The sequence below is a fragment of the Pan troglodytes genome, chromosome 5 (assembly GCF_028858775.2).
Source record: "Pan troglodytes isolate AG18354 chromosome 5, NHGRI_mPanTro3-v2.0_pri, whole genome shotgun sequence".
Taxonomy (NCBI): domain Eukaryota; kingdom Metazoa; phylum Chordata; class Mammalia; order Primates; family Hominidae; genus Pan; species Pan troglodytes.
Genome location: NC_072403.2, coordinates 122,787,804 through 122,813,662, shown reverse-complemented (window position 1 = coordinate 122,813,662; position 25,859 = coordinate 122,787,804). Strand labels below are relative to the sequence as shown.

Genomic DNA, 25,859 nt, shown 5'->3' with positions numbered 1-25,859 from the left:
CTAGGCCAGATATCCAACAATTTATCAGACATCCCTTGACAAGTCTGTTTGATGGTTTTCTTACCATCTTGAAGTCACATACCTCTAGCTTTGTGTTTCAAATGTCACCATAGGGTTCTATTGAGAATCCAGGAAAACTGGCTATTGCACAAGTCACGATTTTTGTTTTTGAGACAGGGTTTCACTTTTGCTCGGGCTAGAGTACAGTGGTGCAATCACAGCTCATTACAGCCTCAACTTCCTTTTATTTATTGTAGAGACAGGGTCTCACTATGTTGCTCAGACTGGCCTCAAACTCCTAGGCTCAAGCAATCCTCCCACCTCAGACTCCCAAACTTTTGAGATTACAGGTGTGAGCCATGGCGCCCAGCCCAAAGTTCAGTTTTGGAGTAAGAATCTGGACACTTGACCAGGTGCAGTGGCTCATGCCTGTAATTCCAACACGCTGGGAGGCAAAGGTGGGCGTATTGCTTGAGGACAGGAGTTCAAGACCAGCCTGGCCAACATGGTGAAACTTTGTCTCTACTAAAAATACAAAAATTAGCCGGGTGTGGTGGCACATCCCTGTAGTCCCAGTTACTTGGGTGACTGAGGCATGAGAATCACTTGAACCTGGGAGGTGGAGGTTGCAGTGAGCCGAGATCACGCCATTGCACTCCAACCTGGGTGACAGAACAAAAACGTCTTAAAAAGAAAAAAAATTTTTTTGGGACACTTGCCATCATTCAAGGCACTAGCACAGAGGCCTGTGGAGGGCCCTAAGGGAAGAAAATCAGAAAATTCAAACAAACTAATGGAAATGTTTTAGGAAATCACAGGACAGTCTCTGAAAGCAGGAAAGGATGGAACCCAAATTAGCAGCACCTCTTCCATTATGACAAGAGGAAGGGCAAAGAAGATGAGATTGCAAAGCCTGAAGCCCGGAACCCAAAAAATCCATCACAATTGTCCATCCAGGAGAATAAAATAATATCACATTTCCAGTTATGTGTCTGTGACAGAAACTTGGTGACTGCTTACTAATGAACCCCCAAATTCACTCACCTGTTTTTGGCAAATGAATCTTGTGAATTACATATTGCACAGATATGTAATATTTTGCTTTTCTAGGAACACCATCTGTTTTTAATGAAAATTGAGGAAATATTTTCTAACGGAAGCATATTCTGAGAAAGATCAGAATATACATTTTCATAAGATTTTTCAGCTTATTACATATTTGACTGTGGAACTAAAATGTTGCCAAATAAAGAAAATGACAAAGCCAAGTGTGATGGCAGAACCCTGCATTCCCAGCTACTTGGGAAGCTGCAACAAGACTGCTTGAGCCTAGGAGTTCAAGGAAGCAGTATGCTATGATCGCACCTGTTAACAGCCACGGCACTCCAGCCTAGACAACAGAACAAGATCCTAAATTAAAAAAAAATAAAGAAAATGATCAAGGTTATAAATTTTTTTCTACTTAATAGAAATAACCATGAATGAAATAAGGAAACTTATTTGAGTTTGATCATCCTCAACCAATGTTTTAAGAGTCTAGTCTACAATAAAGGTTGGGACCTAACACTTTTAAACTTCTGTCTAACTCCAAACTCATAAATACACATTGTTGTATTGATTTTAAACTTCAGACATATAGTATTTGGTCAAGTAGGCTACTTTAAAAAACAGGGCAACAGAAAAGTTTCTGAATGTCACTAGACAATTAAACTTTTATTGAAGCGTAAATTGTGGTACAGAAATACATTTCAACTGATTTAAGTCCAACACCAGTGAAAGGAGAAATTATGGCACCAAAACTTTCCCTCTTCTATCATACCATGATTTAGATTATGATTCAAACTACATTTCTCTTTTCTAGGCTTTGTCCCATAAAAATTTGTGCAGTTTTTCAACATTAGAATTCTTAATTCTATTGGAAAACAAAACAAAACAAAAACAAAACAAAACCAGACCTCAAGTCAACAAATCTATTGGGATATTGTTTACGAACAAAGTCCACCTTAAGCATTGGTCCTCAAAACAGAGCTCCTCAAAATATTAGGTGCTGTGCTCATTACAGAATCAAACTGATCACACTGATTGAAAACTTCCTCAATGAAATTTTCAATCAACAACATGCTTCAAATAAAAGTCAAACAGTGTTCCAACCACTTGATTTCAAACCAAGTAGATTTTAGGTTTAGAAACACTAAAAAAAGGTGTTTCATTTATAAATACGGAAGGAACAAAAACATCACTGCATCAATCCAGAAATTATCAAAATATTTAGAGGACAAGAAATATAAAATTTAGTCAACTTTGCTGTTTTCTCAGTTCCTTAAAATCCCAGAGTATCTGCAAATATAGCTAAAAGGTACCAACTCTTGAAAGCCTATATTACTAGTCATTTCCCATTGAGTATTTTGGAATTTTATTATTCTATTTATTCATATTCTACTTATTTATAATGTATTCTGCTTTATGATGTTTATCTGAATAATCTGGACAAATTCTCATTCTGGGCAGTCATTCATTTCATCCTATGAATGCCATGGTGAGGGAAACACCGTAGTTAAGAGGAACAGATGAAGTCGGAACACTCACATGCATCACAGTCACAGAACTTTAAGTCACCAGATGGAAAAGACATTGATTCTGCTTTGGATCGAAGTTTATAGAACACTACTTAATGGAAACTAGTGGAAATGGCTGCTAAAGGAAAAGTTAAGGTGAATGATCCAAGCTGACTTGATTTACTGAATCCAGAACAAAATTATGCTAAATCTCTCTGGTAATTAACTAAATAAAAATGATTTTATACTACTACTAAGTTAGTAAAGGGGTGCTACTCATTAGACGCTAATCTCATTTACTGAGGAACACAGAATTGTATGTTTTCCACAGTTCAGCCAGTACACCCTAATCTCAATCTACAACTCTGGGTCTTCCCTGCTAACCAACTATTTTCCAAAAGAGCACATTACAATAAAAGAGAGGCTAAATTCCCATGCCCTTTAAAGAATATTAAGCCCAGGGACCATCTCCCCCATTCCCCATCTGGGGTATAGAATTAGTATATAAACCCACAGTGTTAACAGTGTATTGCTTTATTTGGGGTCTTGGGGGAGACACCAGGGAGAGGGAAGAAATCAAAGGACTATAAATGCAGGGTCCAATAATGTTAAAATAGCAAATATGCAAAATGAGTAACTGGAATCATTTTCTTAAGGACTCAACTCATGGAAGAAAAACTTTAATTGCTGTTTCCAAAAACATCAGTATGAAGTAGAAATTGGTTTCAATAACATTAGTAAAGAATATGTTCTAGAAAGTGGAGGTAACTGGATGTAAAATTCTGGCAGCAATTTAATAGAACAGTCCTAGAGGGTTAGGCTGAGGCCAACACCTAATGAGGACGAAAGCCTTGTCTGTGGGGAATTTTGGATGATACTTGGAGAAATATTACACTGTGCATAAACCAAATTGAGTTGCTTTCACAAGTGTTGTAAAGTTTCATATAGTAAAAGGTTTTTCCTACATGCACTTCAATTTCACAGCAAGAGTGGCAGAGAATACCTAAACACAGAAGAGAGCATTCATGCAAGATATCTAACTCCTTGATATAATAATGCATACAATTCAAAATGATTACACTATCATTACATCTAGGGCTTTCTGCAACTACACAGTGGTGGTTATGGAAAGCACTGCCCCCAGCATCGACATCTAGAAAGCATCCACCACCTTCTACATGTGTTCTCTTTTTGCGTTTTTTCTTCATTTTTCTTAATCAACTCTGCTGTTGTTGCTGCTTCTTAGCAAAACTGGTAAAAACAAAATTGTAATCATTGAACATAGCACTCTGGCAATCAAGACGCTTAAAACCTTCAATCTTCTGGGGCGAAGCAAGCACTGTGCGACATTTAGAACTCTGGGGGAAAAAATTAAATAACCGTTAGTGTTTGCAATCCAGAGAAGTATTTTCAACCAAAACAGTTAAGTGACAGACTTTTATCTTAATGAAACTAAGACATCTGAGTTATTTTAGCTGCCTTCTTATGTGCTGGAGGGACCAGGGCATCTTATGGTTCCTCCCACCAGAGGCCTGTCAATAGCAAGACAGGAGGAACCCATCAGTTTGGCTAGACAGAAAACAAGGACTGACACAGGTCTAATGAAACAAAGCTTCTCAGCTACCAGTAACCTCAAACAATATTACTTCTGGATATCTGAGTGGCTGGTATATGTGCTATCTCAGAATACATCTTAGGCCTCACTGTCTCATTTCCTTTAAGATTTTAAAAATCAAATAACCTGATTAATAATAAAATATAAAATTACCTGATTAACAAACAAGGTGGTCACAAATTTTCCTGGCTTGAAGACTTCTACAACTTTCCTGATCAGGTCATCATAGGAGGTCTGACTTAAGTTTGTTTCAAAGCTAACATAAGAAAATTCTGGTTCTGGAGTGATGTGAATAGTCCAATAAGTTCCCTGAGAGAAAAAGTTCACAGTGTTAAGAATGGAAAGACTATTACACATTTAAATAATTATTGAAGCAATATATAACTACTCACATCCGATTTCATTCCATTCATCGAATACCCACAAGGATTGAACATTGTGGCATCAATGACAGAACCTGGTATCAGGTCACGAATTCCACTCTCCTGGGGGGGAAAAAGACCGAGTTTAACAAGGGTTTGACAAATAAACTTCAAATGAGTCCAAAATTTAGTCCCAGGGTGGGAGAAGGGAGAGGACCAGGAAAAATAACTAATGGGTACTAGGCTTAACACTTGGGTGACAAAATACTGTGTACGACAAACCCCCACGACACAAGTTTACCTATGTAACAAACTTGCACTTGTTTCCCTGAACTTAAAAGTTACAGAATGAAAAATAAAATTTAGTCCCCACGCAGAAGAGTCCAGCAACAATTATTACTAAAAATGCTTACACGAGTGACATCCTTTGCAGTAACACCATCTTTCATGTAGAACTGGTCCATAACTGCTGGGTCAAGCTCACTCATCAGAATTTCCAAGGTTTGATCTGGCTGACTGATTACCCGACTCTCTGGGAAATCCAGAGTATATAAGTACCTAAATAAAAATTAAAAATAGTTCCTAAAAATGACAATTGGCAGTTTAAATCTTACATAGGACAACAAAAATCCACAAAATTGCATTAAACATACCAACAGTCAGAATTCATACGTCCCATACAATATGCTGCTCCATCTGTTGAGGGAAGAGAATGCAGAATAAATATAACACATCCATTTAATAGGATGGTTTGTTACTACCCTTCCACAATAAGCAGAATACTATTTGCCACTTATTAGAAATGTCATCCATCAGTGGACTGGGCATAGTAGCTCATGTCTATAATCCCACCCCTTTTGGGGGGGAGGCAGAGGTGGGCTTGAGGTCAAGAATTCGAGCCTGGCCAACATGATGAAACCCCATCGCTACTAAAAATACAAAAAGTAGCTGGGCGTGTTGGCACATGCCTATAATCCCAGCTACTTGGGAGGCTGAGGCAGGAGAACTGCTTGAACCCGGGAGGCGGAGGTTGCAGTGAGCCAAGATCATGCCACTCCACTCCAGCCTGGGTGACAAAGCGAGACGCCATCTCAAGAAAAAAGAAATGTCATCAGTGAAAGGAATGGAAACAGTAGGTGAATTCCCAGATAAGCAGGATCGACTGACTTGGCGGGTATTTGCAGTAAATACCCAACACTCTGATTAGCCTGGTTTGGTTTCATATTAGTAGATGTGCTAAGTTCAATTTTCATGCTTATGAGCGACTTTGTGCAAAGTTACTAAATTATCTTAGGTTTTCAGCCTTACCTAGGAAGTAAGGATGTTATCAGATAACCTTTAGTTCCCTGACCTCTATAAATAAAAGCTTAGTAAACGGATGAAAGAAACCCTTACGAATTTCATTCAAGAAACACTAATTTACACTGTGCAATTTTAAAAAGCCAGGTCAATTATTATATAAAATGCTGGAGCAGAGCACTAGGCATTTTTCTGAAGGGAATCATATCCTTCTTCATATTGTCAAAGGACATTATGATCTATATGTTAAGAACCACTGAGGCTGGAGGACTGCTAGAGGGCAGGAGTTCAAGACCAGCCTGGGCAACACAGCGAGATTCCATCTCTACTAAAAATAAAATAAAAATTAGCTGGGTGCTTGAACTCAAGAGTTTGACAATGTAGTGAGCTATAATGATGCCACTGCTCTCCAGCCTGGGAGACAAAGTGAAACTTGTCTCAAACAAACAAAAACGCAAAAAGAACCACTGACTGAGACACAAAGTAGAGTGACTGGCCAGATGAAGATGAACTCTCTCTATGCTATATGAAAAATCAGAGGTGGCAGGTGATCAATTCTACATTTTAAAATTCCATCATTTAAACAGCACTGATTTATGATACACAATTATTTTTACATGTGTATACATAATTTGCAATAAGCTATCTATTAATCTTAACTAAAAATATTTTATCTGATATTTTAATGCTCTTTATAAATTCTGCATATTTTGAATTACAAGCTATATAAAGATCACTACTGTACTCCCAAAACATCTAAGTCAAAGTAAATATGGACCAGGTGCAGTAACTCACACTTGTAATCCTAGCACTTTGGGAGGCCAAGGCAGGTGGATCCCTTGAGCCCAGGCGTTCAAGACCGGCCTGGGCAATATGGCAAAACCTTGTCTTTACTAAAAATTAAAAAAAAATTAGCCAGGTGGGGTGGCAAACATCTGTAGCCCCAGCTACTTGGGAGGCTAAGGTGGGAGGATCACTGAAGCCTGGGATGTTGAGGCTGCAGTAAGCTGTGATCACACCACTGCACCAGCATGGGTGACAGAATGAGACCCCTGTCTAAAACAAACCAAAAAACCCACAAGAAAAGCAAGTATTAGTGTGTGTAGAATGCTATATATGCATAAGTATGCTCTCATATAGAAAGATCTCTGAGGTTGCACTTTCTATCTTTAAGAAGACAACAGGTTTATATTTTATTTAAACTTACTTGGGAAAATTGCATTAAGAAACTCTATTTCTTCCTGGAAATTCCGGTGTGGGTACCCTTGGTGAGAAGGCTTCATGAAATTCTTACGAGAATAAAAGAAGCTCTTTATTAAAAAAGAAAAGAAAGAAAAAAAAAGATGACTTTTAGATGTAGAATTCTATCACTTTTCGAAGCTAATCAACTATTCTCCACATATCAAAACTCGGCAAAATCAAAACTCAAATATTTTAGCTTGGCATGGTAGCATATGCCTGTAGTCTCGCTATTAGGAGGCAGGAGGATCACTTGGCCCAGGAGTCCAGCCTGGGCAGCATACTGAGGCCCCATCTCTCTCTCTCTCTCTTTTTTTTAAAAAGCCCAGTCTAGTGATGATGGGTCATAACAACTATTAACACCAAGTATATTCCTTTCTAGAACAGTAGTTTCTAAACTGAGCTTATTAATAGTCATATAAGCAAAAATTTGGGGGGAATAACATATTAGTTTTAAGCATCGGTTAAGCACACATTGCTTTAGATTTCTTACAAGGATCAATTCATAACAACAAAAACTGTATTGAGTACTAATGACAATCCATCCTTTCCTTATGAAGTTAAAGACTAAAATTCAGGCCGGGTGCAGTGGCTCACGCCTGCAATCCCAGCACTTTAGGAGACTGAGGCGGGTGGATCACCTGAGGTCAGGAGTTAAGAGACCAGCCTGGCCAACATGGTGAAACACCGTCTCTACTAAAAATACAAAAAAAATTAGCCAGGCGTGGTGGTGGGCACCTGTGATCCCAGCTACTTGGGAGGCTGAGGCAGGAGAATCACTTGAACCTGGGAGGTGCAGATTGCAGTGAGCTGAGATCGTGCTATTGCATTCCAGCCTGGGAAACAAGAGCGAAACTCCATCTCGAAAAAATAAAAAATAAAAAAATAAATAAAATGTAACAACTGCTAATCAGAAAATTATACCCTAGGTAAAAACACCTTAGTTCTTGAAAAGTATAAGAATTTAACTCAATACTGACTGTTGCTCTTCATCCTAACTCTTCATTATAAAGACTGGACAATTTCAGTAATGACATTTTTCTTGCTTTTCCTTCTTTTCTTACCATTTCTCTATTATTATAAGTAGCCATGTTAAGAAATTAACTACTGGAAGTGTCTGGCTTCTTCATTTCTTTCTCCCATTTGAATTTCATCCTAACTCATTCTCTGCTTCCTTCATATTTTCTGCTGTTCTTGAGAATCAGATCTCTTCCTAAGGTATGAACACCTTACCACGTGTTTGCATGCATTGTAACAAAGGCAGTAAGTATATAAATTTATTTACTTCGCATATTACAGGATAAGAACGCTAACATTTATGCCTGAAAAAATATTTAAATGTTTGCTTACTTACTTGAATTGAGTCAAACCCACTGTAATCCCTAGCAAGCTTCAACAGGGGAACCAGTGCTTTCAGCAAGAGGGTGGTACCACATGTCTTCAAAATGAAACGTCTCTTGGAGACAAACATGCTACTCTCACTGCAGTTGAAAAAAGTCACAATATTATAACAATACTAATGTACTACTGAAGGTGCAATCAACCAATTTAATTATCATTTACAATTCTGGCTAGTACTTTTAAATATTAGGATCTCAAGGAAGCAAGTAACACATTATTCTTTTCTTTTTCTAGTATACAAAACATCCCCAGGGCTTGGCACATGGTAAGCATTTTGATAAACATTCGTATATTCATAATATAAACTTAGTTTAAAAAAAAAAGAGAGAGAGGCCAGGCATGGTGGCTCACACCTGTAATCCCAGCACTTTAGGAGGCCGAGGTGGATCACCACTTCAGGAGTTCAAGACCAGCCTGGCCAAGATGATGAAACCCCGTCTCTACTAAAAATACAAAAATTAGCCAGGCACAGTGGCAGGCGCTTGTAATACCAGCTACTTGGGAGGCTGAGGCAAGAAAATCGCTTGAACCTGGGCGGCAGAGGTTGCAGTGAGACGAGATTGCGCCAATGCACTCCAGCCTGGACAGACCGAGACTCCGCCTCAGAAAAAAAAAAAGGGGGGGGGGGGGCTGTTTAGTCCAGTATCCCCCTGCAAGGCCCATCACAATATATACTATAAGCATTCAAAGTATTTATGGAATAAATTAACTCTGCAACTATAAAAAAGGTGACGAGCTTTTATATACCAATTAGACAACTGTATTTGTATAGAGAAGCTAACTTTCCCTTTGCCTGAACTTCTGATTAAGAGGTCCTTCTTTACCAATTGGGAGGAAAAGATGGCAACCACCTTGAACTGTCTGGTGAGGCTTCAAAACCTATGTCCTAGAAACATCCACGTTACACTAAATGTTTCCTTTTATACCATATTTTTAAGAATAATGTAAAAAAAAGGCTGGGCGCGGTGGCTCACATGTATAATCCCAGCACTTTGGGAGGCCGAGGCGGATGGATCACTTGAGGTCAGGAGTTCAAGACCAGCCTGGCCAACATGGTGAAACCCCGTCTCTACTAAAAATACAAAAATTAGCCGGGCATGATGAAAGGTGCCTGTAATCCCAGCTACTCAGGAGGCTTAGGCCGGAGAATTGCTTGAACCAAGGAGGCGGAGGTTGCAGTGAGCTGACATCGCGCCATTGCACTCCAGCCTGGGTGACTGAGTGAAACTCCGTCTCAAAAAACAAAACAAAACAAAAAAACCCCCAGAACTACAACTGAGAGGAACTTAACTGTTTCACATTATGATTAGGACTGAAATTAGCTACCTAACACTTGTTTTACAGGACTTACCTGAGTACATAAGCTTCCTGCTTGTCAGTTTTTGTCACACTTATGATTGAACATTGCACATCCTTCAAAAGTATGTCCCACTCAGATCTATCATTTAACAAAAAAGTTACAATTAATCCACAATAGTACCCACCTACTCATAAAAATTACAAAGCTCACACTTTTTCTCATGAAGACCACATTTTTAATATTGTACACCAACTTTTAGTTTCTTTCAAAATAATCTATATTGACATACCCAGATAAATGATAGGTATATTATGCTATATATGAAACAAAAATTGGTCATTATACTATGTATTTACAAATTACTTAAAGAAAAATAGGCAAAAAAATGTTCAAAGGTCCATAAACCAAGATAAACCATTAACTAATCAATGATTATAGAAATTCAATGGGATACTTTGTCTATAAAATGTGCAGATTTTTAACCTTAAGAAACACTTAAAAAAAAAGAAGAGCATGATTTTACCAATCTAATTGGCATAGAAATTTAAAAGCCTGTCTGTCGGGACAGAGTGAGTGATGTTACTCTTATAGCACTCACAAAAAACTGGAATGACTGCCAATTACAAGCATACCTAGAAGATTTTGGGAATACTACGCAGCTCTCCAAATGCAATGAGAAAGCCCGTTTAACAGGAAATGTGCAGTACAAGCAACCATAGCAATGAAGGTCATATGGACATGAAGAAACTAGTCTTAATTTGCCTGAGAATAGAATTAGGAAAGTGTTCATTCTTTCATTAGTGTGCCCATTATAAAAAGACAATGTAATTCCATGGAACAGCTTAACATGACAGATATTATTTTTTGAGACAGGGTCTCACTCTGTCGCCCAGGTTGGAGTGCAGTGGTGCAATCACAGCTCACTTCGGCCTTGACCTCCCAGGCTCAAGCAATTCTCTTGCCTTAGTCTCTCAGGTAGCTAGAACCACAGGCATGTGCCACCATGCCCAGCTGTTTGCCAGAAATATTTTTTAGGCCAGGCGTGGTGGTTCACGCCTGTAATCCCAGCACTTCGGGAGGCCAAGGCGGGTGGATCACTTGAGGTCAGGAGTTTGAGACCAGCCTGACCAACATGGTGAAACCCTGTTTCTACTAAAAATACAAAAATTAGCCGGGCGTGGTGGCAGGTGCTTATAATCTCAGCTACTCAGGAGGCTGAGGCAGGAGAATCGCCTGTAATCCTAGCACTTTGGGATTGGGATGGCTTAAGCTCAGGAGTTTGAGACCAGGCTGGGCGATAGAGCAATACCCTAGTCTTTAAAAAAAGAAGAAAAATTTTTAAGCCCTATGATATCTGACAGGTCGTTGCTCTACACTCATAAAAATGGCAAATCTTTTTTTTTTTTTTTTTTTTTGAGACTGAGTCTTGCTCTGTCACCCAGGCTGGAGTCCAGTGGCATGATCTCGGCTCACTGCAACCTCCACCTCCCAAGCAGCTGGGATTACAGGCACGTGCCACCACACCTGGCTAATTTTTGTATTTTTAGTGGCGACAGGGTTTCACCATGTTGGCCAGGCTGGTCTCGTACTACTGACCTCAGGTGATCCGCCTGCCTCGGCCTCCCAAAGTGCTGGGATTACAGGCATGAGCCACCGTGCCCAGCTGGCAAATCTTATGTTAACCAGATAAGACCTTTTGAGCGAAATCCAACAGCAAAATGTTTTTATTCGTTTGTATTAAAAAGCAAACACAACACCAAACATGCCTGGTAGAATTTAGTGCCTGTCTCACCATTTTGCTACAAGAAACTGTTACTGACCCATCTGCATACCAATACCCATCCAAAAATCTTTAATGTGAAAGGCTTGCTAATGATTACAGAGCTGAGTTCCTGTATTAGACTATAACATGACTAAGCAACTTTTTTAAAAGAGCTACTAAAAAGTTTTAAGGTTCTTTAAAAAGGGTGCTAACAATTTGTTCATATATGGAAAGAATACATATGTGGGACATATACTGTGACAACCCTTGAAATTACCCCTGGCTTGTGTGGTGGCACACGCCTGTAATCCCAGCTACTCGGGAGGCTGAGACAGAAGAATCACTTGAACCCTGAAGGTGGAGGTTGCAGTGAGCTGAGATCTTGCCACTGCATACCAGCCTGGGCAACTGAGGGAGACTCTGTCTCAAAAACAAACAAACAAAACAAAAACAACAACAAAAACTTGGCCAGGCACAGTGGTTGATGCCTGTAATCCCACCACTTTGGGCAGCCGAGGCGCATGGATCACCTGAGGTCAGGAGTTTGAGACCAGCCTGGCCAACATGGTGAAACCCCATCTCTACTAAAAATACAAAAAATTAGCTGGGAGTAGTGGTGGGCGTCTATAATCCCAGCTACTCTGGAGGCTGAGGCAGGAGACTGAACGCAGGAGATGGAGATTGCAGTGAGCCGAGATCGCACCACTGCATTCCAGCCTGGGCGACAAAAGTGAACCTCCATCTCAAAAAAATAAACAAACTACTCGTGGGAATGAAATCCTGCTTCACTTGACTAAGATAAATTTACAAAATCCTTGCAAAAATTATCTACTATTAAGACTCCCATTCCTGAATATGAAGGTAAATAAAAATACCCACTATGATTTAAGTATTAGAAGCATTACAATTTCAGATTTTTTAAGAGCTTATCTAATTTAAAAAGGGTGCTAACAATTTGTTCATATATGGAAAGAATGCTACCTGCTTAAGTCATCACCTACTGACTTCCCACTATAACTTATTCTTGCACATACTCCTTTTTACGCACTGGATACACTAACAAATCCCACCCTCCCTTTCTCAGTTATATTCACCATTTCTATTAAGACTTTTAAACACGTTCCATGGCTGAACTAAACAGTATAACAGTCTTTTCCTATTTTTGTTTTCTCTTTTTTTAAAGGCTATTGTGGCCAGGCACTGTGGTTCAGAGAGGCCAAGAAGGAAGGATCACGAGGCCAGAAGTTCAAGACCAGCCTGGGCAACATAGCAATAGCCAGTCTCTTAAAAAGAAAAAAGGCAGCTGGGAGTGGTGGTGCAGGTCTGTAGTCCCAGCTACTCGGTAGGCTGATGTGGGAAGTTTGCTTGAGCCCAGGAGATGGAGGGTGCAGTGAACCATGATCACACCACTACACTCCAGCCAGGGTAACAGAGCAAGACCCTCTCTTAAAACAGAAAATATTCACCCTTACAACTTGTAGCACAGATACTTTAAAGTCTTGGTCCATGTCACCTTGAGGTTGGTGTCTGCTGTCTTTTCCTTTGAGATGTTAAGATTTTCCTGGTTTTGAGTATGTTGACTAATTTAGGATGGCATCCTGGATATTTTGACATGTTACATCATTCTAGGTCTTGATTTTTAAAAACTTTCAGCAGACAATCTGGTTTGGTTTAGGCTTCAAGTTTTTACTCAATGTTTGTAGGTTGTGTTATGGTTCCAATGTCAGGTTTGTTATGAACTCCTTTACTATGCTATTTGCATCTGCCCCACTTATTTGCCACCCAATGGCCAGGCTGGCCCTGGAGAGGCAGTCTATTGTGTGTTCTAGTTTTCAAAGCCTCTGATGTGCTGTTTAGGGTCCGATCCATGCAAAATGGCTAAGGAGTGTTCATATAAAACTTTATAGGTTTACTTTCTTCAACCTTCCCTAATCTCTCTGACAATGCCTGACTCACATAGGGAATAGGGGAAGGACTCTTCTTCATCCACTATCTATAAAAACAGGGCTTTGGCCGGGTGCAGTGGCTCACGCCTGTAATCCCAGCACTCTGGGAGGCAGGAGGATCACGAGGTCAGGAGATCAAGACCATCCTGGCTAACAAGGTGAAACCCCGTCTCCACTAAAAATACAAAAAAAAAAAAAAAAAATTAGCTGGGCATGGTGGCAGGCACCTGCAGTCCCAGCTACTCGGGAGGCTGAGGCAGGAGAATGGCATGAACCCGGAAGGCGGAGCTTGCAGTGAGCCGAGATCGTGTCACTGCACTCCAGCCCCGGCTACAGAGCAAGACTCTGTCTCAAAAACAAACAACAAACAAACAAAAAACGATTCCCTTCTCTCGTTGTTTTAGACATGTGCCTAACTGCCACAGCTGCTAAAGGCCTACAAGGGGATTGGGGCAGAATAGAACAAAACAAAAGCAAAAAAGAGATTTCTTCCACTCTGATTCAAAGGGGCCTCTCATTCTTTCTTTGCAGAGGAGAACTAGAGAGCCTTTCTTGGAACTATTTTTGCCTGCCCTTACTTTTCAGTTCTGGGTTTCTGGCAAGCCCAGGAGAAATCAGCGAGGAGATACCACAGGGGGAAAAAAACCAGGAAATTCACTGCTGGTTCAGTGGAATTTAAAGTTCTGGCTTTCTTCTCCATTTCACCTGCTAAAATTTACTTCTCAGAGTCCTTGGATAGCTGCTCAACAATGCATTCTGTCCAGGGTTTATTAATTGCATTTTAATAAGAGAAGACAGTGTAGCATGCTTCTTCTGTAACAGCAGAGAAATAACCTTTTGTTTTCTGAGCCAGTCTCACTGTCACCCAGGCTGGAGAACAATGGCACAATCACAGCTCACTGCAGCCTTGGCCTCCCATGCTCAAAGAGATCCTCCCTCCTCAGCCTCCCAAGTAGCTGGGACCACAGGGCATGTATCACTACACCTTACTAATATATTTTTAATTGTTTTATAGAGATGAGGTCTCCCTATGTTGCCCAGGTTGGTCTCAAACTCCTGGGCTAATGAGATCCTCCCATCTCAGCTTCCCAAAGTGCTAGGATTATAGGCACGTGCCAACCCATTGGCTTCAAAATGCTCTTATACTCACTCATCATCAGTTAATAAAATTCTCCATTCAAACCTTTCCTCAACTAATAGTAATGCTCCAGTAATCAGAATTTTTCAATCATAGTATCAAAAGAAAGCAATTACTTTAAGCAACCTAGGACAAACAGTTAAACTATCAACCTAGTGATGATAAAGGCATTTACCAGAGCTGCTAAGCTCAAGAAAAATAAATCAGAGGGCAAAATAGATGAAAGAAAAAAGAAGTAAATACAATGCTATACATGTACGTAAAAGAGGTGGAAAAACTCTGCAACAGCTGAAAATTTCAGCACAAATTATTTCTATCACATTTCTGTGGGAAAAAATGGCCTGCTTTTGTAAATAAAGCTCTACTGGAACCTAGCCACACCCATTCATTTATACATTGACTATGGTTATTTTCTCCCTATAAGGGCAGAGCTGAGTAATTGCAACAGACTGTCTGCCTTGCAAAATTTAAAATTTACTCTCTAGTCCTTTACAGAAAGTTTGCTGACTCTTGTTTTGGAGGAAAGGTTTTCAGTGGTCTGCTTTCTGATCAAATTAATGATGGAAAAGACAAAGTGCTTTATACAGTCGACAGAGCCATTTTTAAAATCAGGTTGCAGTGAGCCAAGATCGTGCCACTGCACACCAGCCTGGGCGACAGAGTGAGACTGTGTGTCAAAAATAAAAAAGATAGTATTAAGCTAGAATGTTTTATCAGGCTCAGTAGTGACAGTGGTCTTGTCTCTGCTTCACTCCCAAGTACACTACACACTGAGACTTTGAAACACTAGTCTATTATAAACTATTTATAAAACTGATCTATTTGGCAATCCTTGCTATTTAAAGAGTCAATAAATCAAATTGATGGATATAAAGCAGAATCAAGAGAAGCAAGATAGCAAGATGATTTTGGGATTTGTTCACATTACAGATCACATAATACTGATCTAGTCATTAGAAATTATTATAAAGCTATTCAAGCACACAATTTTTTGGTTTTTTTTTTTTTGAGATGGAGTCTTGTTCTGTCACCTAGGCTGGAGTGCAGTGGTATGCTATCAGCTCACTGCAAACTCCGCCTCCCAGGTTCAAGCAAGTCTCCTGCTCCAGCCTCCCGAGTAGTTGGGATTACAGGCATCTGCCACCATGTCAGGCTAATTTTTTTTTTGTATTTTTAGTAGAGAAGGTGTTTCACCATGCTGGCCAGGCTGGTCTCGAACTCCTGACCTCAAGCAATCCACCTGCCCCGGCCTCCCAAAGTGCTGGGATTTGGGATTACAGGCATGCACCACCATGCCTGGCCCGAAGCACACAATTCTTAGGTGCTTATGAAACACAAAGAAATATGTAGATTGAGTATTTCCTGATTTGAATTCCTTTTTCTCATCTTAAATGCCACCTCTTTGATCTAACTCAGTGGTTCTCAACTTGTAGTAATTTTGCCACCCAGAAGACATGTGGCAACATTTGGAGACATTTTTTATCACAACTGGGGTGGTGGTGGTGGTGCCAGCATGCAGTGGATAGAGGCCAGGGACACTGCTACACACGGTATAATTAACAGGACAGTCATTGACAACAGTGAATTATCTGAATCAAAATGTCAAGAATGCTGAGGTTGAGATACCCTAATTTCACTTAAAGACTAGATACTAAAATATTAAATATAATCAGAGATCATGATAAATGATCCCAAAGAAAAATAGATGTTCTATATTAATAACAGCACACAAATTGTATGTCTGAAAAACAACACTTTAGTGGCATGCCACATTTTATATTTGAAACATTTTCTTAGAGGCTGAGGTCTAATAAAAATAGAATTTAGAAATGTCTACAGGGACAAGATAATTATATTATAACAAGACTTCTCTATGTCGCCTGATTAAATGCATTTTGGGAGCCCGAGGCAGGCGGATCACTTGAGGTCAGGAGTTCCAGACCAGCCTGACCAACACAGCGAAACCCGCCTCTAGTAAAAATACCAAAATTAGCCAGGTGTGGTGGCGCAGGCCTGTAGTCCCAGCTACTCGGGAGGCTGAGGCAGGAGAATCACTTGAACCCAGGAGGCGGAGGCTACAGTGCACCAAAAATCACACCACTGCACTTCAGCCTGGGAGACAGAGCAAGACAAGCGTATCTCAAAAAAAGAAGTAAATGACTGAGCTCAAGTATCTTGAACAAGAGTCCCAAGCCTACATAACAGGGAAAAACATCTCTTCCACAAATAGTGCTGGGAAAAAATGGATGTCCACATGCAAACAAAATTAAGTTGGACTTTTACCTTACATCATAAACAAAAATTAACTCAAAATGGATCAACGACCTAAACATTAACAGCGAATAAAACTCCTAGAAGAATACATAGGGTAAATGCTTCAGGGCATTACATTTGGCAATGATTTCTTGGATATGACATACAATAAAATCAAAAACAGACAAATGGAACTTGAAAACCTAAAATGTAAACATTTCTATACATCAAAAGAAACGAGTGAAAAGACAACCTACAGAATAAAATACTTGCAAGTCACCTCATAAGGGGTCAATATCCAAAGTAAAAGACACACCTACACACAACTCAATAAAAAGTGATTAAAAAATGGACAAAGGGACCAGGGGCGATGGCTCAATCACTTGAAGTCAGGAGTTCAAGACCAGCCTAGCCAACATGGCGAAACCCTGTCTTTTACTAAAAACACAAAAATTAGCCAGGCACGGTGGCGCATACCTGTAGTACCCACTATTAGGGAGGCTGAGGCAGGAGAATCACTTGAACCTGGGAGGCGGAGGTTGCAGTGAGCTGAGATGGCACCACTGCACTCCAACCTGGGTGACTGAGACTGTCCAAAAAAAAAAAGACCAAGAACTTAAATACAGAAGGATCCCATTAGTGCAGGGTTATGCTCTAATCACCTGAAAACTGAATACATAGATGCTATTCCCATACCCAGTTAGGTCAGACACTTTCTGAGGATGATGCCTGCAAATTTTTATTTGAAAAGCTTCCAGGTCATTAGATTACTCATTACTTCCTAATGTAAAACCAGCTGGTTTCAGAGTTCATGTAATTTATCCAAAGTCACTGCAGCTTCTCAATTCTGCTCTTACCTCATATTTTTAGGTCTGTTTTAGAGGCTCTCATTACAGTACATTCATCAGGGTGCCTCTACCCCAGGTAGTAAGCAGTCTTTAGGTAAAAGGCACCCTAAAACCAGATCATTCTTGAGTAAAGCTAGACTGACCAGAAGTTAGATTCTGAGGATGCCTTCCTGGGGCAGTGAATTCAGATACCCTGAGAAATAAGCCTCCTCCCTTTTGTTCAAAGATATGAACCTATTATCATCACATTATTGTTTCTCTATCTCAAATTTTTACCCCAAATCGGGATACTCCTCTCAGTTTTCTGCTACTTTCAACATGCGCTTCTTAAAGATACATGGTTTGTAAACAACAGTTGAAATATTTTCGTTGTTGTTGAGAGGGTTTCACTCTGTCACCAGATGGAGCGCACTGGTGCAATCTCATTTCGCTGCAGCCTCGATCCCCCAATGGCTCAAAAAAATCCTCCCACCTCAGCCTCCTGAGTGGCTGGGATGCAGACACGCACCAGGATGGACCAGCACGCACAGATAATTTTTCAATTTTTTTTGTAGAGTCAGGATTTCACTATGTTGCCCAGACTGGGTTCTCAAACTCCTTGGTCTCTCAGAGTGCTGGGATTAGACATAAGCCACCAAGCCCAGCCATGAAACCTTTTTGAAACTGCTGGGAGGAATGTAACGAGAAGCTTTATTCTTTAGTAGGAAGCATTTCTACTCTGAAACATTACACTAAAAGGTTTTTTGGCAATGGGTTGTAAATTCCTTCAATGTAAATTATTGATATTGCAATAATACTGCATAATGATGTAGTCAAATAAGTCATGCGTTTGGGGAAAGTTAAGCTGAGGTATGACTATCTTTGCAACTGCCCCAATCCTTTACTAAAAACTATGTTTTAGTTTATAAAATCTGAGTAAAGCACAGTAATAGGATTTCCAGTCCTGAAAAATCACTCTTTTCTCAGCAAAATTTTCTATTTTCTAACAGATTTCCTCCTTACTACTCTCACCCTCCCTAAAGCTGTCATGTCTTATAAAAAGTTTTTGTTTGTTACAGCACTTTGATCCAACAACTAAACCATTTTTTAAATGGTCACTGATTTTTATTTAACATCCCTAAAATCTGAAAAATCAGAGAAAACTGCAGGTTACCCCTAAGAAACTGCCTCTCCCTTAATTGTCCTTTATTCATCTGGATATACCTGGACTGCTGCTTTTCTCCAACAGTATTGTTTAACCCAAGCTATATCATAAAAGATTTTTCTTTGTTAAACTTCTCAGTATTACATAATTTGTTCACTTAAGATAAAAATATCTTAAATGGTCTACAAGAGGGAAGCAGTGTTTAGTAAAAAGGTGTACATTCAGAAAAGATTCCAGCTTAACTTGGCATTAAAGCTTGGACTGATGAGCCAAGTTTGTTTAAAGTGTATTCCCTCACACCACACACAAAATCAATTCCAGATGGATTGCAGATCTAAATATGAAAGGTAAATATCGTGTAGGAGAAAAAAATATTTCAGACTTTGGGATGAGAAAACCGAGGGAAGTATGTTGTTTCCCAGAAGAATGCGTGAAAAAAGTTGGATATTTTCTCCCTTGAATTATACAGAACACTCCAGTGAAATCATCTGGGCCTAGATGATTGACTGATTCAAGTTATTTAGGTGTTCTAGGACTGTTTTAGGTTCTCTATTTCTTCTTGCATTAGTTTTGGAAAGCTATTTTTCCAGGATTTTTTTCTCCCTCATATCCTTATCTTGTTATCCTTGTCTTTAGCATCAATACTAATGCTCTCTTTGGACATTTAAGCCTTTCACTCTCTTAATCGTTTTTATGTCCCTATGTTTATTATGCTTTATAAACAGATTTGTTTATTTTAATTCCGTCTGTTCATCGTTTAACTTACTTTTAGTTTATTCACATCTTAATAGAGCCCAGGAGGTCAAGGCTGCAGTGAGCCATGATCCTGCCACTGCACTCCAGCCTGGGCTATAGAGGGATCCTGTCTTTAAAGTGTTAAAGATAACACTTTGAGTACTACATATAAAATATTAACTTATTTATTCTTCACAACTTCCATGAGCTATGTACCATTATTGTCTCCATTTTACAGATGAGGAAACAACTCACACAGCTATTAAATGCTGTTTGAATTCAAATCTTGTTATTCCAGAGGCTATGCACTTAATCACGTCATTTGAGTAAAACATGTCACGCTTTATTCTTCTAGATGACCGATTATCCTTCCCTGGGGTCTCTGGGGCTGGCCCCATGTCCCCACCGACCGGACTCCGTCCATGATACTCTCTTTGCTAGGCTGTTGATTTTAGGTGATTCAAGGAACACCTACTATTTCAGGCTTTTTTTTTAACATCCTGGTAAATAACCTAACCACTTGAGTGGTCACTGAAAAATGTTCCAACGAAGGTTATCACGGGACCTTAGTTAAATCAACAGATTTTTCAGTTCTTGCTTAACTTGCTTTATCTACAACAGTTACAATGTGGCAGTATACTACCAATAGTTGTTCAATGAATGTTACATGTCCACAAAATGGATGGCACTAAATCATCTACACAAGGGAATATTTTGTCCTTCAAAGTTTAACTTTGGCCATGATTTTAAGAGCCACACTGGAGCAGTAAAACAATTTGGGCTGGTTAAAGTACAAAGTAAAAAGGGTTCTTAAACATTTAAAGAAAGCAGGCTGCTTTGTAAAAAGCCTCTTCCTCCTCTCTCCACTTTGACTCAGGAAGCTCTAAACAGCCAAACCGCCAAGAACTTGGGGAGAACAAAATCTTCTTCCCTTTATTAAGAACATGTACTTACTATTATTTAAGGGCTCAAACATTTAAAAAGCCAAAGTGACAACTTCTGTTATTCGTTTTCCAGGACTGTTCTTACCCAAGATTTTCTAGGTTAATTATCCTGATCACAATCGTTTTACCAAACGTCTATCACAAATACCATCTTTCTCATCTGTGAAATGAATGAATACTAAGCTTCTCCATGACCAAAGTCCGCTTCCTCTAATCTCACGTGAGCCTGGCACGTAGTAAGCGCTATAGACATTTTAAGTGTCACACGAAGCTTGAAAAAAATGAGACGTGTGACATTTTAGCTATCACTAGTATTTTTTTCTACAACGGAATCGTTCAAGATATACTGCTAGAAACCGGGTTTCCCGTCGTGCCTTAAAGTCTCGGTAGCACGTGTCTGCCTGGATTCCCTTTTCCAGTTGCTTTTTGTCAAGGGACAGCTCCAAGAACAGCTAACACTCCTAAAACGCCCATTGGTCCACACCCTGGGGCCAGGCTCTGAGTCCGGCTCAGGAGCCCATTGGTCGCCGCCTCTCAATGAAGCTGGCCACGCCGGTTACTCCGCTGCACCGCCACCCTAGCCGCACTTGTGCGCAGAGGAGCCAGGGATCCGGTGGCAGGGCCTAGGAAGGCCATTGGTGGCCACCGGTGCGACCGCCGCCAGGAACAAGGCCTAAGCATCCGCGGGATCTCTGGGCTTTTATATAAGCATGGATTTCCACAGCAATACCAACTAAAACGCCTCTTCGGCGCGGTCAGCCCAAGTATCTCTCGCGTGACGGCCCGCAGTGGGAGTGGGCCCCAGATTCCTTTGCTCAAGCTTAAGGCATTAGAGACATTATGTCCTGGGGCAGGCGGGCCTCCCTCCACCCGCACCTCTCCCGCCCCGCTCCGCCGGCTCCGTAGCAGGTTATACAACCCAAGGTCAAGAGATTGGGGAGCAGCCCCCGGTGGCCTCAGCGGCCGTGTCGAGGGCGGCCCCGGGGACTGCGCCGTCTGCCCAGCCGCCCCGAAAAGGCTCTGGCGCAGAGCATGTTAGGGCAGCGGTGGGGCCCCGCCACTGCGACATAACTGCTCCCGCCCAATCCCCGCCGCCCGAACGCCACATGCTGCCCGCGGCCGCCGCGGGTGGGAGGCCTGTTCGCCAGCCCCTCAGACAAGGCCGGGAGGGCCCCTCCTATCCGCGCCCGAGGCAAGAACAAGCGCCGCTCCCGCCCTCCATTCCCCGAAGCGGGCACGCCCGAATTAGCGCCTGACTAAGCCCGCCGAGCCACACCTGCCGGAGGCAACCCGCGCAGGCGCCCCCGACCCCCACCTGGGGCCCCTGCCGCCAACTACTACGGAGGGGAATGTCGGGAGGCGCGGGCCGCAAAACCACCCCGGGCCGCGCCGCCCGCCGCCCAGCGCGGGACGTTACCTGAGCACGCGGCCGCGCCGGCCTCCTCCCCTCCCCCAGGGCAATGCCAGGCGCGGCAACCACGGCGGGAGAAGCCGGCTCCGGCCCGCGTGGACATGGCCGCTCTCCCCCAAACCGCGCACCTTCCAAGGCCGCCGAAGCGACCCCCGGCCGCAGACTCGCCCCCACCTGAAAGCTGAGGGAACTCGGGCCCCACCCGTGGCTGGTGCCTCGGCGGCGGCGACAGCCCCCAGGCCCGGATGTCAGCGAGCGCCCCGGGGACCCACCTTGGGATAGTGCGAAGATCCCCCGATCCTTGGTTTGCGTCGGGCTGCTGCCGGGAGAACCAAACCTCCAGCAGCTTCTCGGTCCCTTCGAAAAAATGTGCAGCTTCCATCACCGTGAGACTAGCGAACAACCAACAACCACAGAAAATCAACTAAATTAAACCTCTTCTCCCGCCGCTGCCGCCGCCGCTGCGGATTGTTCCAGCTGTGTTACTAAAGTTCAGGTTCCTTTTTTTTTTTTGCTATAATTTTATATTAACTTTTTTTAAAAAAAGGACTAATAAAATTTTCCCGGCTTTGTGTGAGCGAAAGTTGAACGTGAGTCTTTTGGAAATAGAGGCAGATACAGTTCAGTCTCTTGTATTCCGCTGCTTTCCCGTTAGAGAGAGTAGAGCGAGCGCTAGCTAATGTCGCCGGCCATACTGTGTAAGCGAGAGCGCTGCGTGAGCACCGCCCTTATATATCCCGGCTCCCCCAAAAGACCAGGAAGTGACGCATCGTCCCACCTCCACGGCCCATAGCTGCTGCCGCCTGTCAATCACTCGCGGCCGAGTGGCGGCTGGCTGGCCGAGGGCCTGGCGGAGAGCGCGGGGAGCTGCCCACTGCGCTGCGACTCGGGCTCTGGCCGGCTCCTGAGTGGGAGTTGGTGCTGTGATGTCCAGCTGGGGACTAGAAACCTCGGATCGAATACAGAGTGGGTGGGGAGAGCGGGAACGGAATGAGGAAAGGCTGTGCAGAGCTGTTTAGAAAAAAAAAATGATTAGCAGAAAACATGGGTGGGTCCTTAGGGGTGTTGGCGGGGTTCAGCGGGGACGGTGGCCAGCGCTGGGTTGGCGTGGTGGTTTTGATCTTGTGCAGTTCACCGCGACTGCTGAGGTACTTGGCCATTCTTAAAAGTGTGTTTTCCCAAGGCGAACGCAGCCAGGCGTTAAAACTAAACATTTGTCCGTGACGCGCACGTTGCCAGGGGTCGAATTAGAAGGCGCTTTAATTCTGCTCACGCCTTGGCTGATGTGCGAATGAAAGCAGTCCTCGGCTGGTTTATACAATAGCCAGAAGCATTGTCTTCCTATTTCAGAAGAGAAAAGCAACGTGGCGCCCAGCCTTGGAGGGCCCCGGCTCTACCCACCTCCCACCGTGTGGCTCGCCATGCCTCCGAATTGGCTGAGCACAGCAGCCTCCGGGAAGCACTGGCAGCTCCGTTGCTCCATTAGCTCAACTGGTGGGAATTTATTCAGCAAAACTGCTTCTAGAAACTGAATGTGTTAAATATAATCTGAACTTATTTGATCATGTTTTTCTTTGAATTTTATCAAGCTGATGTATTAATTGATGGAGGTTCTCCTTACCCCCCAAAATTTACAGTGCTATATTCCCATGTGCTTAAGAAGGATTTACCTGGAAATTAATAAAACAGGGATTCCAGAGCTATCTCTGGTGGTAACTTAAATAACTATCAGTCTAATATTTTATAAGTGTTACGTATAAAATAGTCGTCAAGCCATGGTCAAACAGTTTAACCTCAGATGGCAAAACTGTGGTAACAAAGTTATGACTTTTACTTGGGAATATGGGAGGAAAAAAACCCAAGCTGACATAAAAATTGCTATTGTCACAAGACAAAAGGACTTTTCGCTATCATCCTTAGAAAAAAACTTTCCCCAAAGTGAAATAAGATGATGTCAACATGAAAAATCCACTGAAAAAGACATGGTTTGGGTTTGCACTCTAGATACCCTGTAGAATAGCTCTTGTCTTACAAGAACGTGGTTCACGTGTCTCCGTGAAACCTGTTGAAAGAAGCTATGTTGTGAGCTAGGTACATAAACTACTCTTGCTATGTTTTGTTTGTATGAGACGGAGTCTCGCTCTGTCGCCCAGGCTGGAGTTCAGTGGCGTGATCTCGGCTCACTGCAACCTCTGCCTCCTGGATTCAAGCGATTCTCCTGCCTCAGCCTCCCGAGTAGCTGGGATTACAGGTGCATGCCAACACACCCGGCCAATTTTTGTATTTTAGTAGAGATGAGGTTTCACCATGTTTGCCAGGCTTGTCTTGAACTCCTGACCTCAGGTGATCTGCCCACCTCGGCCTCCCAAAGTGCTGGGAGGCCACCACACCCAGCCCTCTTGCCATGTTTTATAAGCATCCAACTCAAACTGCGGATTGGGACAAAAGATAATAAATATTGCTTATTTTATAATGATAAAAGAATGTGGTTACTCTACTTGAAATAAAGATAAAAGAAGTATTTCTGTGTTTTACAAGCTGTTCAATTATTTGATGGTTCTTACTGAAGAATCTGCCTACTAAACCACCTCAAACACTAATTGTGGTATAAACATAATTTGGCTTATAATTGCTTATAATTAGTTGCTTCTCAACTACTATTATGCTTTTTTCCCAGTGCAATTTAAGTTAATATAAAAGTGCCAAGAATCTTGGCAAAGTAAATCCTTATTAATTTGATATAGGATAATTTAAATAGTCTACCAACTGGATTGGTCCTTTGTAAAATATATCATTTTTCTTGTTATCTTGAAGCTCAAAATTCCTTGTATACTCTGGTTTCTCTTCAGATCATAGAAATAATAAAAATAAAAATCCCTTGTACTAAGTTGGTTAATCTTTGCTTAAATATTTTCCTGAACTCAATATGTCCAAAATACATTTACCATTATTTCTAAAATGATTTCCCTTCTCAGCCCCATTTCTATCAAGAGTGACCGTCTTTCCCCCAGATTTCCAGTTTTTAAAAAATGCCTCATTGGCTATAGCACTTTGCACATAAAACACTTAAAGGACTCCCATTCACTAGGCCTTCTTAAGATACCTCTGATTGTACTTCTTCCCTTTATTCTCTTTAGTAATGATTCCTATTAAGATCTTACTCAAATTTTAAAAAATCCTTACTTGACCCCACTTCTACCTTCAGCTATGACCGAATTTCTCTGCTTCCCTTAACGCAAAACTCCCTAAAAGATGTAAAGATATGTCTATATGTGTGGTCCCTACCTCCTCATCTCTCCTTCAAATTCTCCAAATGGGTATTTATTCCTAGCACTTGACTGAAATGGCAATTCTCAAGGCCCACTTTTTGCCAAAGCCAGTGGTTGCCAAAGCCATTGAGACCAGTGAATGGTCTCAATCCCCATTTATTCAATCTTTCAATGGCTTCTGACACAATTAACTATGCCTTCCTTCTAGAAAAAAGTCTCCAGGCTTTCGTGACATCTCTCTTTTTTGGTTTTCCTTGGAAATTTTCTTCCCAATGCTGCAGTGCTCTTGGCTATGCCTCTGTCCTCTTTTCTACATACATTTTCTCCCTAGGTGACCTACCTCATCCAGTCCATGGCTTTATGACCTGCCCATAGTATTAATGACTTTCAAATTTATATCTCCAGCCCAGACATCTCCCTTGAATTTCAAACCTTTGAGACACTTGCCTGACTACTTGAATGCCTAACAAGCATATAGAAGCTAACATTATTAGAAAAGAGCTGTTCCTTTTCACAGCAAAATCTGCCGCCTCCCCACAAAAGCAAAACAAATTACAAAAACTCAGCTGTCTTCAACTCAAGCTTCCCGCTGACCTCTTTGTCTCCACTCTTCTCTCTTCTTACCTCTTTATGGTCCA

General features: G+C 41.6%; 1 protein-coding gene across 1 annotated transcript; it reads right to left on the bottom strand.

The window, feature by feature from the left end:
• Window positions 1-1,684: 1,684 nt before the first annotated feature.
• On the bottom strand, window positions 1,685-22,750 carry AMD1 (adenosylmethionine decarboxylase 1). Its single transcript, XM_001155870.7, has 9 exons — window positions 22,225-22,750; window positions 9,823-9,909; window positions 8,425-8,551; window positions 7,039-7,141; window positions 5,186-5,228; window positions 4,946-5,090; window positions 4,563-4,655; window positions 4,324-4,479; window positions 1,685-3,913 (listed from the first exon to the last, which is right to left on the bottom strand). Exons 1-9 carry the CDS (start codon window positions 22,332-22,334, stop codon window positions 3,773-3,775), a joined length of 1,005 nt encoding a protein of 334 aa, XP_001155870.1. The 5' UTR covers window positions 22,335-22,750; the 3' UTR covers window positions 1,685-3,772.
• Window positions 22,751-25,859: the final 3,109 nt, after the last annotated feature.